The 16,289-nt window shown below is 39.1% G+C and overlaps 1 protein-coding gene across 1 annotated transcript in view; it reads right to left on the bottom strand.

Annotated features, from left to right (window-relative positions):
- KYAT3 (kynurenine aminotransferase 3) overlaps positions 1-16,289 on the bottom strand; it is a 63,827-nt gene that overhangs the window by 31,151 nt on the left and 16,387 nt on the right. Inside the window, exons 3-5 of the mRNA XM_036351600.1 lie at positions 6,679-6,737; positions 5,788-5,932; positions 2,611-2,760 (exon numbers count right to left, since the gene is read on the bottom strand). Coding sequence (XP_036207493.1) covers positions 2,611-2,760; positions 5,788-5,932; positions 6,679-6,737 — 354 coding nt within the window. The remainder of the gene's footprint in view (positions 1-2,610; positions 2,761-5,787; positions 5,933-6,678; positions 6,738-16,289) is intronic.

The raw sequence follows: 16,289 nt of genomic DNA on the forward strand, positions 1-16,289 counted from the left end.
TGAATATTATACAGACTCCCAACAGCAGACCAGAGGGTCGCAAGAATCAAGTCAAAGATTTGAAATACGAAGAAGCAAAAAACACCCAACCGGAAAAGCAAAATGAAAAAAGAATCCAAAAATATGAAGATAGTGTAAGGAGCCTCTGGGACAGCTTCAAGCGTACCAACATCCGAATTACAGGGGTGCCAGAAGATGAGAGAGAGCAAGATGTTGAAAACCTATTTGAAGAAATAATGACAGAAAACTTCCTCTACCTGGTGAAAGAAATAGACTTCCAAGTCCAGGAAGGGCAGAGAACCCCAAACAAAAGGAATCCAAAGAGGACCACACCAAGACACATCATAATTAAAATGCCAAGAGCAAAAGACAAAGAGAGAATCCTAAAAGCAGCAAGAGAAAGAAAATCAGTTACCTACAAGGGAATACCCATACGACTGTCAGCTGATTTCTCAACAGAAACTTTGTAGGCCAGAAGGGAGTGGCAAGAAATATTCAAAGTGATGAATACCAAGAACCTACAATCAAGATTACTTTATCCAGCAAAGCTATCATTCAGAAGTGAAGGCCAGATAAAGAGCTTCACAGATAAGAAAAAGCTAAAGGAGTTCATCACCACCAAACCAGTATTATATGAAATGCTGAAAGGTATCCTTTAAGAAGAGGAAGAAGAAGAAAAAGGTAAAGATACAAATTATGAACAACAAGCATGCATCTATCAACAAGTGAATCTAAAAATCAAGTGAATAAATAATCTGATGAACAGTATGAACTGGTGACTGTAATAGAATCAGGGACATAGAAAGGGAATGGACTGGCTATTCTTTCGGGGAGGAAAGGGGTGTGGGGGTGAGGGAAGAGACTGGACAAAAATCGTGCACCTATGGATGAGGACAGTGGGTGGGGAGTGAGGGCGGAGGGTGGAGTGGGAACTGGGTGGAGGGGAGTTATGGTGGGAAAAAAGAGTAACTAATGTAATAATCTGAACAATAAAGATTTAATTGGAAAAAAAAATGACTTTACCAACAGAAAAAAAAAAAAAGAAACATTGATCGGCTGCCTTCTGCATGCCCCTACTGGGGACTGAATGTGCAACCTGGGCATGTGTGCATGGGATGATGCTCAATCCACTGAGCCACACCAGCTGGTATGGGCGTTCACTATTTTAGGTGATGGTAGTACAGTAGTAAATCAGTTCTGGAACTCAGTCCTCTGAGAGTCTTATAATAAACAAGAAAACAAGAAAGTAAATGAAATAATTTTGGATAGTAATCAATGTTATCAATGTTAATAAAGGCAATAAAATAGGTCAACATCATACAAAGTGACATGTCTGGTTTCAAAATATTAGATAAAGTGATCAGGGAATTAAGACTAGAGAAGAGAAGGCCAAGGGCTGAGCATTGGCATACTCCAACAGAGTAGCAGAGAAGGCGGCGGCAGCAAAGGATTAACTACATCAAAGTATAAGGAAAAAAATGCAACTATTTTATAGGATTAAAGGATATTTTTACATCAAAGTTTGACTGTACTTCCTTTACATGTTCCCTTTAGCTTATTGCCTTGGATTTGATGTATAAAACAATATAACTCAGAGTGATAGTGGTATTTTTTTTAATGAAAAAGGTACAGATAAAGTGCTAGCAGGGTTCAAACAAAGGAATTAGCAATGTAGGTTATGGTGAGTATTTATTCTTCAGACCCAGCCTAAGCAACCCCTCTCTGGAGCTTTCCAGACCTACTTCTTCCCTTTGTCTCCACCATAACCCAGACATCCTCATGCTGATGATCACACCGCATTCTTCTTCATCTGTTTACACGTCTATCTCCTTTATTAGACAGAGTTCCTTCCATGCATAGACTGCCTTTTAAAAATCTTCCCTCCCACAGAGCTTAGCATAGAGGAGATCCTCAGCAATTTTTGAATAAATGAAAGAGGTCAGACAGTCCTGAAGCAGGGTATTGGAATGATAATGGGGACGTCGGGGTAGAGCTGACTGAGCTCGGTGACAAAGTGGGTCTTGCACCACAGGACTACACAGCAGAGAGACTCAACCGTCCTGTTACACATTCCTCACGCTATGCTGCCAACAATACTGGGCGCAAAAGGACAGGACCAAATACTTGCTGATTAAGTTCAGATGAAAGGTTATTTTAGCAGTGCAAACTAAGATTAATTTTCCCCATCATTTCTGGCCTCTTCCACCTGCCTTTATCTAAATAAGCTTTAAAAATGAGAATAAAGTACATGCAACAAAATGAAAGAAGCCAGATTCAAGAGTATATACTATATGATGGTATTATATCCAGTTAAAGAGCAGGTGATAGAAGACAGAAGAGTGGGTATCTCTGGGAGAATATAGACTAGGAAGGGTCAAAAGGGTGCTGGAAATGTATTATATCTTCTTCTGGTTTGTGGTTATGGAGATACACATAAACATATGTAAAAATTTATTGAGCTGTACATTTAAGATTTGTGAACTTCACTGCATATGCATTATACTTCAAAAATAAAAAAATAAAAAATAGCATAAAACAAGTAAAAGATTCAAAGGCAGGACAAATAACAATGATGAGTTGGGTAATATGGTAATGTTAACTAATACTTACTTCATCCCCCTCATCAATTAATCCTTGAATGGCATTAAAGAGAGAGCCATATGCTCCTACTGTCACAAGGATTTCTTTATTTGGATCGATCTGCTTTTGATACAACTTTTCATATAAGCAGGACAGAGCTTTCACAAGTGGTGGATGACCCTGTTGAAGAAAAAAGAAGAAAAAAACCTTGATTATGAGAGCTACTTCTCTGAAGTAATTTGGCTCTAAAATTGAAATTTTAAAAAAAATCTGGGTTTTTATAATTATCCAAAGAATATTTTTTAATTGGCAGTTAATTCAAAAAATTTTTTTCCTATGATCAGAGGGTTCCTACATGAATGGCCAGGAAGACTTGCTAATGATTAAAAACTTCCTACTAAATTATTGATTTTAGAACACAGAATTTAAAATTATTTGCTTTGATTAAAAATTGACTTCAACATCAAATATTTTTTTGACAATACATTTTGATAGTAATTGGATCACATTTAATGACTATTTTGACAGTAATTAAATCATATTGAACAGAGTTGGATATTTTCCCCAGTTAAAATCAGCCAGGAACCGCTATTAACTATATCTCATCCCTTGATTCTGTTCTTCCAAGTTGTAGCAAAACAGGTTATTCCAACAAATGGACTAAGATGAAAGGAAAGAAATTCACCAAAAAAAAAGAAATGCACATTAGTGTTGGCAACACATGTGAGGAAGAAGTGGAACATTATTCACATTGAGAGCCAAGAGAGCAGTAGTTACCCAGGAGAACAACTTGAACATGAGCACTGAGGGGGCTGTAAATGCACCAAGTCTGAGACGTGGGGAGGCCTGACTTCTTAGCTCCTCCTCAATCTTCTCTGCCATGTTCTGTTCCCTTCTTTCCTTCTCTTTCTTCACCCTCCTGTTCCCCCTTTTGTCTTCTTAGGTATCAAAGTCAATATTTATTTTTTCCATCCAGCAGTACTTCCTCTTTTGCTTTAGGGGAACCACCTGGTTTTCCGTCACTTGTGAGAGTGTCCAAGTGCAGGTAACATGCCTTTGCTTGGAAAGCACCTGGGCTCCGGAGGATAAACTGGGTCAGGATGCAGGAGAAGAGGGAGGCTGGATGGATACACCCCAGGCTTGGGAGGTAAAAGGGCCTTAGGTTCCTTGTAAGTTGTCCACCCCAGTTCATATGAAGAAAAGGAGTAATTTTTTTGGTCAAAGTTGCATTTATTTGCCACCTTTTTATTCCTTTCAGAATATTGACTAGTATGTCCCAGACCCTCACTGTGTTAAAATCAATAAAAAGAAAGCTATAGCACATTTTTCATATTTTGAAATTAGGAGATATTATCATATTAGAGAAACTGGGTATAATTAATAATAGAAGAGGTAATAGAACATAATCAGTAAACTAAAAAACAATAATGAGAGAAAAAGACAGCATAAATTCAAGCTAAAAAATAGACATGAATTGTGGAAAGAGTAAGAGAAGTTTGTTACCACTCTCAGAAATCCAAAATTTCCTTTAAATACCACGTCTAACAAAGTCTTGCAAAGCATGATTTGAAAGCAATTATCATTCTTTTCTTAGGACGATAAGGGTCTGTGTTTTTTAACATTTTTAATTACAAAAATAATTCATGCTTCATATAATAATTAAACTAGGCAAAGATATGTAAAGAAAAATTATGATTCTCCCCATTATCACTTCCTTCCCTTCCCCTGAGGTGACTGGTGTCCTCAGACTGGTGTCAGTGCAACACTATCCCCAGTGCTTATACCAAGATAAAAACACGCACACATATGCACTCATATATGTCTACAAAAATTGGGAAATACCTAAATAAATGGGCATGGCTATGTTCTAATAACCTTTATTTAAAAAGTCAGGAGTGCATCAGATTCAGACACAGGCCATAGCTTGACAAACTCTGCTATGAATCAATTTAGGTTAAATTATCATTTTGATAATATTTAGTCTTTCTTATTTTTATTTTTTTAAAATATATTTCTTTACTGATTTCAGAGAGGAAGGGAGAAGGAGAGAGAGATAGAAACATCAATGATGAGAGAGAATCACTGATTGGTTGCCTCCTGCACGCCCCCCACTGGGGATCAAGCCCGCAACCCAGGCATGTGCCCTTGGCCAGAATCGAACCGGGGACCCTTCAATCTGCAGGCTGACACTCTATCCACTGAGCCAAGCCGGCCAGGGCTATTTAGTCTTTTTTTTAAAAAAATTGTCGCCCAAGGATGTTTATTGGTTTTAGTGAGAAAGGAAGGGAGGGAGGAGAGAGAGAGAGAGAGAGAGAGAGAGAGAGAGAGAGAGAGAGAGAGAGAGAGAGAGAGAGAGAAACAACACATCAATGTGTGAGAGAAAAAGCAATTGGTTGCCTCTTGGATTGAACATATAGCCTTTTGGTATATGGGACAATGCTCCAACCACTTGGGCCACCCAGCCAGAGCAATATTTAGTCTTTTAATTCATGAACATCATATATCACTCCAGTTATTTAGGTATTAATTTCTTTCAGGTGTGTATTATTGATTTCAGTGTACAGATTTTACATTTTAAAAATTCACTTCTAAATATTTCATGGTTTTGGATGCTATTGTAAATGGTATGTAAGAAATTTTAATTTCCAACTATTCATTTTTCATGTATATAAGTATAATGGATTTCTGTATATTGGCCTTGTGTCTTACAACATTGCTCAATTCACTTAATAGGTTGTGGTAGCTGATATTTTGTGTGTTTTTCTAGGAAATCTCTGGATATCCTGGGCATTTACTAGTGAACACTGGGGGCTGGGGGCTGGGCTGAGGTAGAGTAGAAGAAAGAAAGTAGTTGGAAATAGAAGATAAGTAAGAGGCCAGTGCTGAGGCTGCATAGGTGGTAATGGGAAAGAAACACATGTCTCAACAATACTCTCCCTCCCTTGTTGCCACAGGACCACTCTCCAACAGCAGCAAAGGAAGGAAGGGGACAGCCCCTCCACAGCTGGAAGTAGGGGACAGCCCCTCCACAGCTGGAAGTAGGGGACAGCTCATCCTAGCAGACAAGGGAAAGGGAGGGGTTCCTTGGTTATCAGGTTGGGACAGTTGGTCCTGGACAGCCAATTATATAGAAGTGAGAGAAGTCTGTCTATACACAATACAATATAAATTACAAGCTCACACCCCACTCGGTCCTCCTATACTTACAAAGCCCCGTGTATATTGATTCAGGCTATCAGTTGCTGCAATCTTTGATAATTCTTCCTTCACATATAGAGGAGGGGATATATCTGGAAGGCCTTGGCCAAGATTCACAACAGAGGGGTCTGCAGCCAACTTGGTAAATTCAATCCTAAGGTAAAAAATACTAATATCAGAGATCAACCAAAGGACTTGTAGGCATGCATATAGGCCTAACCAATGGACACAGACACCAGGGGGGTGAGGGCATGAGTGTGTGGGGGGAGCAATGGAGGGATAAGGACACATATGAAATACCTTAATCAATAAAGAAAAAAAAATAAAGTAAAATAAAAATGCTAATATTAATAAGCACTATAATTAAGAGCTAACTTTTTATACCTCATAATCTTATTATAAAACTTAAAAATAAGACCTGCTTTAGATTTTTAAAAAACGAATTCTCAACAAAAATTTTATCATCTACAAAATGACTTCATTTAATAAAAAGATAGCTGAACAAATAAACTTAACGTTTCTTACAAATCTCAATTCCATGATACACATACTTTGATCATATAGATATTTTTCTCAATCATACCAGCCCTGCTAGGTTCTCCTATTAACTGCTAAAGACTAGAGCTAATAAGAAAAGTTCATGGATTAGACGGTAAGTTCCATGAGGGCAGCAACCAAATTTGTCTTTTCTCTGCCTATTTCTAGTGCCTGGCACAGCGCTTGGCACATATGTATGCATCATTAACTTCTTTCCATTTCCATTTAATGGATGAATTAAAATAAGTTGATTTATTCCTTTGTTTATTGAGACAAGGCTAAACATTCCAAGTAGGGATAGAAAAACGGTAGAAAAAAACACACAACTCACCAAAGTATTATTGTTGATTCTAAGGTACTCACCACACATTACTATCAAGGCCTTCAATTCGTTTTGCATTTTTAAATTTCAAAGACATTTTCTGAAAGGTATAAATATTAAAAAGGTGTTTAAATTTCTTTAATCAAAAATTTAAAATGCCAGAATTTCATGGGTAACCCTTTACCCAATTGTCAACCTAGAAAAAACAATACCATAAATATAAATGCTAGACTCCAACAAAAAAATTCTGAAGAGGAATTCATCTCCCACCTACTGTCCTAAGGAGTGCTTTTTCTTACACACGTTAGATGTCTATAATCTTACATAAGAGCCAAAGTACCATCCTTTCCTAAAAAATAAAACAACTTAAAGACCTGAAAATGTACTAAAGAGAATAATAATAAAGTCAGTTTTAAAAAATACCTTGAGTCTGAGGTTCATTTTAGGTAAAGATGTACTAACAGTCTCACAAGTAAGTTTCTCCTATGACACACAGGAAGCACTCAACAAATGGCTTTAAAACTACTTAATCACAAAATAATAACAGCAACTAATGTAATTGACTGTGTATGTACCAGGCACTGTTCTAAGTGTTTTTACATAATTACCTCATGTAAAAGTCACAACCACTCCATGTAATGGTTCTGTTAGTATCCGTAATTTACACGTGAGGAAAGTGAGGTACAGAGAGGATAAGATCACATAACTGTACACATCTGCCCACGTTTCTAAAAGCTAATGACATTTAAACCGAAACAAATGCAACTCAGGGTTTGAAGCCAGGCAGGCTGATTCCAGAACACATACTCAGAACTACTTCCGTGTACTGTCTTTTTCGTAACACGACCTTTTAAAGAAATTATAAGAATGCTGCTTCTTTAAAACATTATATTAGAATGCTGGCTGTGTGGCTCAGTTGGTTGGAATGTCGTCCTGAGCACCAAAAGGTGGTGGGTTCAATTCCCGGTCAGGGTACATACCCAGGATTCACATTCCATCCCCGGTCCCGGTGTGTGAGGGAGGCCACCGATCAATGTTTCTCACATCAATGTTTCTTTCTCTCTCAAATCAATACAAAAATAAGAAAAAAATTATATTAGACATCAAATTAGTTCTATTTAACACTGAGCAGGCTAGGGATGTCATAGAAAAAGATTCAAAGTTAAAAAAAAACACACCAGAGAATAACTCACCAGAGACCCCTTAAAAAAAAGAAAAATATTCAAAGTTAAAATTATAGTACAGCATTCAATTTTTTAGCTCTTTAGATTCTAGAATTAAGTTTATACTATCTCTCAAAAGCATTGAATTAGCTTTGAGTTCATTGTTAACAAGCTGCTGAAAATAAAAAAAATGATTGGCAGCATATTTGCAAAGATTATCCTAATAGAATATTAAAGTAATTTTATTTCAATCTGTGGGGAAGATAATGATAATGGTTATTAAATAGACCATTGTTCTCATTCTATTCCCAATAATGGAGCCAAGAAAAATACCTTTTCACTCTCATATTTTTAATCTTTGAAACTCCAGTGAGGTAAATCACATGCAAATTCTCCAGAGGTTAATGTGCCTTCCAGAAGAGCATCATGATTAAGTACCCACACGCACGTGATGCTATTCTAGAGGCTATAATTATAAAACTAAGAAGTCCCAGAATGATAGATAGAAAAAGATAGTTTAACAATTGTCCTCTGCCATCTCGAAAAAAATGTTTAAAACAGTAATTCATTCAGTGACTATAAACACAGAATACAGATTCATATATTAAAAAGTCAGCAGTCTGCAGTAGATAATTTTGACACAATTTTACTTAAACTATTTAGATAAGTGAGAGGAAACGCATTTTCACATTGACTTTTCTTTAAAATTTGTGGCTAGAACAGCCTCCTCTCACTACTCTCCCTGACTCTGCTCCTTCCCAACTCTCTGCCTCAGCCATTCCAATATTTCAAATATTGTATGTTCTCTCTCATTTCCACAGCTCCACAGATGATCATTCCTCTACCCAAATTGGTCTCTCTATACCAATGTTTCTTAAGGTCTTTTTCATAAGTGCCCCCTCCATAAAAGAGACAGTTGAGGCATTTGTTCTAATCATCTCCCCAGTTCCCCCATTAAATATTAAGGAATAAAATTTTGTCACACAGAGTTGAGCTTTGTTTGCATGGTCTCAAAACATTGTAATAGCTAAGGTTTATTTCACCTGCCAAGCACCAATTTTCTCTCCCTTTGGGGCAACAAAATCCCCCAAATATGAGAATACATGTTCTATACTCAATCTAATCCCTGGTCCCCACCAGCTCGGCCCTGCACTTAGCTAATTCCTATTCCATCTGCCACCTTCAGTTCCCAAGTTAGACTTTATTGTCTACAGAAAGTTTTTATGATTCTCCAAGTCAGGGTTAAGCACTCCTCCTATGTGCTCCTATTAAATGGAGTACTTTCCAGCATTTACTACAAAACACTAATTTTTTCATTTATTCTTCTGTATCCTTCCTTAGACTGTAGGCTCTATGAGAACAATTGCTAGTTTGTTCACTGATCATTGTATCAATCAGGTTTCTGAAACAGGATCAATAGGATGTGCACATATATAGTGATTTATATTAAGGAATTGGGTCATGCAATTTGTGGGGGTTGGCAAGTTCAAAATCTGCAGAACAACCCTGCAGGCTGGAGTCCCAAGAAAGAGTTGATTTTGCAGCTTGAGTCAGAAGGGGATCTGCAGGTAGAATTCCCTCTTCCTGGGGAGGGAGGGACCTCAGGGATTTGTCTTTGAAGGCCTTCAACTAATTGGATCAGGCCCACCCCATTATGGAGGGCAATTTGCTTTAAAGTCTACTGATTTAAATGTTAATCTCATCTGAAAAATGCCTCACAGAGACAGCTAATCTGGTGTTTGAACAAATCTCTGGGTGCTGTGGCCTAGCTAATTTGACATAAAATTAACCGTTACAGTGTACAACATATAGTACTATGCCTATCACATAGAAAGTTTTCAACAAATAGCTAATGAATGAATGAAAAACCCACATACTTAGCTTAAGTTAGGTACTTATTGTGATAGTCAGCTTAAGTTAATTTATGCTTCAGTAACAAATGACTCCAAGATTGTGGTGGCTTAAAACATAAAGGTTTTATTTCTTTTCTTTTTTTTAAATTTTAGACATTTCTCATAGCAATGTGTTTTTTTTTTTGTTTTTTAAAATATATTTTTATTGATTTCAGAGAGAAAAGGAAAGGGAAAGAGATAGAAACATCAATGATGAGAGAGAATCATTGATTGGCTGCCTCCTGCACGCCTCCTACTGGGATTGAGCCCACAACCCGGGCATGTGCCCTTGACCGAAATTGAACCCGGGACCCTTCAGTCTGCAGGCCGATGCTCTATCTACTGAGCCAAACCAGCTAGGGCCATTGCAGTTGTTATAAGATGAGGTCATTAGGGTATGACTGATGTCCTTACAAAAAGGGGAAATTTGAAGACAGATTGGCATCTAGGGAGAATGCCACATGAAGATGAAGGTGGAGAGTGAAGTGATGTGTGTACAAGTCAAGGAACACCAAAGATTGCCAGCAAACCACCCGAAGCTAGAGGAGAGGCATGGAACAGATTCTTCCTCACATTCCTCAGAAAGAACCAACCCTGCCAACACCATGATCTTGGACTTCTCTCCTTAAAACAGTGAGGTAATACATTTCTGTTGTTTAAGCCACTTAGTCTGAGACTTTGCTAAGACATCCCAAGGAAACTACTACAGTGATGAAAATGTGTAAGACACCCCACGTGTCCAAAGGCATCAAAACCTAGCAGTTGGTGCAAATACTCACAGTCTAAGAATTACTTTCCATAGTAAATCCAGTTTTAGGAAATTAAAATAAACCTAGAATCCTATGGAGAATGAATTATGAGCCCCAGGTGTAAAATGACACATCTATAGAGCCTGTATAATTTATGGATGAGCTAATTCTATAAAGTGGATTTTGCTTCCTGGTATACATATACTGTTCTACTGTGTTATAAACACAAACTTCCAGTGAAATAATAAGCCTTTTTATTTTAGGCTAAAAAATGTAGTTCTATGAAATCACCACTAGATGCCACTCTTGGCAGACATGAGACAAGGTTATTGTTACAAAGTCTTTAACTGTTTACTGCAATGGGGCTGGAACAGGGAAAGTTTGGAAAGAAGGAAAAACTATTACCCATTCTTATAGGACCCGAGCACACTTAGGTTTCAATTGTATATATTTTGAAGACTCTTCCTGTAAGAGTTGATGCATTTAGGTGGGATAGAACAGGTGTACAAAGTCTTCTCAAAGGATAGGCTGAAGCCTTGGAAATCAAGGCTGTTGGTATCTCCGAAGCATGGGTCATGAGTCAAGTGTAAGAGAGATAAAGAGTGCGAGTAAAAGCCAGAAACAGAAATAACACAGCTAATGGTCGGTGAGCTGAAGGTAATAATCAGAAGTGAGAAACAGATGGATTCAAGTACTTCAAGGCTAGGCCAGAACAGAAAGTGAGCATCTGCATAATGGGCACCCCTTTAATGTGGTGCCTGGCTGCTGGGGTAGCCAAACCATTTATTATCTTTTAGCTCTAAAAGATAGTTGTTTATAGTTGCAATCACTCTAAAAAAAAATATTTTGTGCCCTAACCTGTTTGGCTCAGTGGATAGAGCATCGGTCTGCAGACTGAAGGGTCCCAGGTTCGATTCCGGTCAAGGGCATGTAACTTGGTTGTGGGCACATCCCCAGTGGGGAGTGTGCAGGAGGTGGCTGATGGATGTTTCTCTCTCATTGATGTTTCTAGCTCTCTATCCCTCTCCCTTCCTCTCTGTAAAAAAATCAATAGAATATATTTAAAAAAATATTTTGCCTTTCTCTTAAGAGCATCATAAATGTTTTATAAATTTTCTTAGTCATAAAATTTCTACTTTGAACTGGTAGGGAATATTTCAGGTTGATCATGTATCACACTTTGCTCATTCACTTCCCTATTGTTGGGATATTTGTTCTTCCCAGTGTTTTGCAATTGCAGGTTTTGTGAATCTACTGTGCACTTAATTATATGGTGTCTGCTCTGTTTCCTTTAAAGTTTGATATGGACGGTGAAGGCCCTATCTATACTAATAAAAGGTTAATATGCTAAATTAGACTTACCGGAAGTCATTCCAGACGTCCTTCTGTCCTTCCGGACCAAGCTGGGCCGGAGCGAAGCCGAGTCCCAGGCACCTGCTGGCAGCCACAGGGGAGACGGCCGGGTCCTGGGTGCCTGCTAGCGGCCTAAGCTAAGCCCGGGTCCTGGATGCCAGAGGGAAGAGGGTGCAAGAGTAGGTCTTCCTTCCCCTGCCAGCACTGGCTTCTCTCTGGCACCCGGGACCCGGACTTCCCTTGCAGCCCCGGCTTTGTCTGGAAGGTCGTCTGAAAGAACGTCTGGTCTAATTAGCATATTACACTTTTATTATTATAGATTCCTATATAATAAAAGGCTAATATGCAAATTGACCAAATGGTGGACCTGTTGCTATGATGTGCCCTGACCACTAGAGGGCAGACGCTCAATGCAGGAGCTGCCCCCTGGTGGTCAGTGTGCTCCCACGGGGGGAGTGCCACTCAGCCAGAAGCCCTGAGCCGGGCTCACAACTGGCAAGCGCAGCCGTGGTGGCAGGAGCCTCTCCTGCCTCTATGGCAGTCGGACATCCCCCAAGGGCTCCCGGACTGGGAGAGGGCACAGGCTGGGCTGAGGATTCCTCCCCCCCGAAGTGCACGAATTTTGTGCACCGGTCCTCTAGTTATAACATAAGTATTAATTGGCACAAGAAAGATGACATATATGTTCAATATTATAGTCATTTAGATCAATCTAAACTAACCAAAGACAATAACTTTTGACTTACTTTTATGGAATTTTATATTAATAGATAATGTATGATATATATATATTTTAGTCATAAAATTTTCACTTTTAACTGGTAGGTAATATTTCAGGTTGATCATGTATTATATATATATATATGAAGTTTGATGGTATACATTTATATGTATATATATATTAAGTATATATAAAGTTTGATGGTATACATACAAACACACACACACACTTAAATATTCAAGACTCTTATTCAGCTAAGCACTGGAGGAATTTACATCACAAACCTTATTAAAACAAACTTTATTTACCATTCTGAAATCCATTTCCTTGGTTTTGTCCTGTCTCTACAAATGTATTGTTCTTTGTTAGGATGCCATTAACCACCCTTTAGAGTGACTCATCACTGAGTTCTCCTCTGTGTATGCACCCAGGCACATGTTAGTAGTAAATAATAATAGTAAAACTCTGTTTTACTCTTGTTAACCTGACTTTTGTCAGTCTAATTTGCAGAGCCTCAGCCAGAAAACATAGCAGGGTAGAGGAAGAAAATTGTATTTTCTTCCTCCCCTAAAATATCATTCAGTGGCTCTAATATCTCTTAAACTAGAGGCCCAGTGCCAGAAATTTGTGCACAGGTAGGGACCCTAGGCCTGGCCGGCATCCCCGCCTTCTCCTTCCCTCACTTCCTCAGTGCCCCACCCCCGCTGCTGGTTGCCTGCCATGTTCTGCACTGGCCCCTGGTGGTCAGTGCATGTCATAGCGAGTGATCAAACTCTGGTCTCCTGTTTGAACTCCCAAGGGGACAATCTGCATGTTAGCCTTTTATTATATAGGATAGTGTGCCACAGATCAGGAGAAAGTATTTACAACACATACATCTTATAAAAGATTTACTCAGTATATATATAGAACTTTTAAAACTCTTATACATTCCATGTTAAGAATATAAAATGGCATAACCACTGACCAGCATCTCTCCCTCTCCTGCTTCCCTGCGGCCCCACACTGCTAAGACCAGACTCCAGAACAGGCAGTTATGGGCTCTAGGATGGGGAAATTTTTCTCTCCATGCCTGTGTGGTATGGAACCTTCCCTTCACATGGCCAAATCTTGGTCTGTTTGGGCCTGAAAAACTCTGCTGGCCTCACCCTGATGATTCCCTGAGACCCCACCCACCACAAAGGTGTGCGAGCTCCCAGCAAGTGGCAGCTAGACTGGGTATACCCTAGGATATCTGCTGAATGGTATCAGACCCAGCACTGGCACCGAGTTTGAACCTGTATGGATCTGGTGAACACCACTCTCCCCTACCTGGTGACTCACAGAGAACCTACCTCATGCACTCGAGTACTGCCAGACGATCTTTCAGTGACTGAGTCTAACAGGCAGCTGGCAGGCAGAGGCAAGCAGAAGTGGATCTTGGGTTTCTTGGGACTTTTGCTGACCTTCCCCTGGGCCCAGTGCTGGTAAAAGCCAGCCTTGGTGTGTAGCTTAACCCTTCCTGTACCCACCCAGGCCAAGCAGAGACAGCCACAAACTGTAAATTGCTTTGCAGCTCTAAATAGGTTGCCCTGGGCCAGTCATAGGCAGCGCCTAGCATTGACCTACAGCAGAGTACCTCCCAAAATGCCCCAGAACTAACACACCCAGTGGCTAGCTTCAGACAACATCAGAGCAGGATCCAATTAGCTTCACAAGTAGCATATCCAAAGGGAGATGTTGGCAGGTACCAGGCCCTGCTGAGGGCAAATTTAACTTAGTGTGATCAGCACCTACACAGAAGCTCATACACTGTGATCGGGGCTGATCCTCACAGTCAGCCAGCCTGAGAGTTGACCCCATGCACTAATGGGCCAATAGCAATCAAGACTCATTTTAAAAACTATATATATTGATTTCAGAGAGGAAGGGAGAGGGACAGAGAGATAGAAATATCAATGAGGAGAGAGAGGGTCATTGATTGGCTGCCTCCTACACACCCCACACTGGGGATCAAGCCTGCAACCCAGGCAAATGCCCTGACCTCCTGGTTCATAAGTCGACGCTCAACCACTAAACCACACTGGCCCAGCAAGACTCATTTTTAACAGGAGGGCCCACACAACACGTACTAGGGATATTCCTGGAGCACCCAACACAGGTGATTAAGGAGACTGTGCCATTGGGTCCCATAGGACAACTACTACATAAGGTCACCCTACCAAGACTGGGAGTCATAGCAGATCTAATACATAGAAATACAGTGGGGCCTTGACTTACGAGTGTTCCAACTAACGAGTTTTTTTTTAGATACGAGCCATCTCTCGGCCGATTTTTTGCTTTGAGTTGCAGGCTCAAAAATATTCGGGTTACGAGCCAGCTTCAGATACAACCACCACTAGTTGGCGCAGAGAATGTCACAGTGATTTGACATATGAGTAATTTGAGTTCTGAACTCCATCACAGAACGAATTAAACTCATAAGTCAAGGCCCCACTGTAAACACAAAGAGGCAGTCAAAATGGGGAGATAAAAAAAGTACCCCAGATGAAAGAACAGCATAAATCTCCAGAAAAAGAGCTACATGTAATGAAGGTAAATAATTTACCAGCTATAAAGTTCAAAAGAATGGTTAAAAGGATACTCAAGGATCCTAGTGAGAACTACAGCACCATAAAAAAAAGACATAGAAACCATAAAAAATAACCAGTCAGAAATGAAGAATATAATATCTGAAATGAAGACTACCCTAGAAGGAATAAATAGTATGCTGGATGAAGCAGAGATTGAATCAGTGATTTGGAAGACAATGTAGTGACAACATCCAATCAGAGCAGCAAAAAGAAAAAAAGAATTTTAAAAAATGAGGATAGTTTAAGGGACTTTGAGACAACATGAAGTAACCACCCTCATCATAGGGGTACCAGGAAAAGAAGAGAGTGAGCAAAGGATTGAGAACATATTTGAAGAAATAATGACAAAAAGCTTGCTTAATCTGGTGAAGAAAAATGAAATACAAGTGCAGGAAGTGCAGAGAGCCCCAAACAAGATGAATCCAAAGAGGCCCACACCAAGACACATAATAATTAAAATGGCATAGGTAAAAACAAGAAGAGAACACTAAAAGAAGCAAGAGAAAAGCAGGTAGTTACCTAGAAAGGAGATTCCATAAGACTGTTAGCTAATTCTCAATAGAAACATTTCATGCCAGAAGGTTTGAAATATTCAAAGTGATCAAAAACAAGGACCTACAACTAAGATTACTCTATCCAGCAAGGCTACCATTTAAATTGAAGGGGAAATAAAGAGCTTCCCAGACAAGCAAAAGCTAAATGAGTTCGTTACCACCAAATCAATATTATAAAAAATGCTGAAAGAATAAAATGGCAAAAAACACATTCCTGTCAATAATAACTTTAAATGTAAATGGCTTAAATATTCTAATCAAAAGACTTGGGGTAGTTGAATGGATAAGAAAATAACATCAATACAAATGCTATGAGACACACACCTTAGAATGAAAGAAACACACCAACTAAAAGAGAAGAGATGGAAAAAGATATTTCATGCAAGTGGAAATGAAAAAAAAAGCAATACTTTGATATGAAAAAATAGACTTTAAGACAAAGGCTATAGTAAGAGCAAGGAATAACACTATTTAATGATAAAGGGATCAATCCAACAAGAGGATCTAACCCTTGCAAATATTTATGCACTCAATATAGGAGCACCTAAATATATAAAGCCAATCTTGATGGACATAAAGGGAAAGATTGATAGTGATAAAGTCATAGT

The sequence above is a fragment of the Myotis myotis genome, unplaced genomic scaffold (assembly GCF_014108235.1).
Source record: "Myotis myotis isolate mMyoMyo1 unplaced genomic scaffold, mMyoMyo1.p scaffold_m19_p_2, whole genome shotgun sequence".
NCBI lineage: Eukaryota > Metazoa > Chordata > Mammalia > Chiroptera > Vespertilionidae > Myotis > Myotis myotis.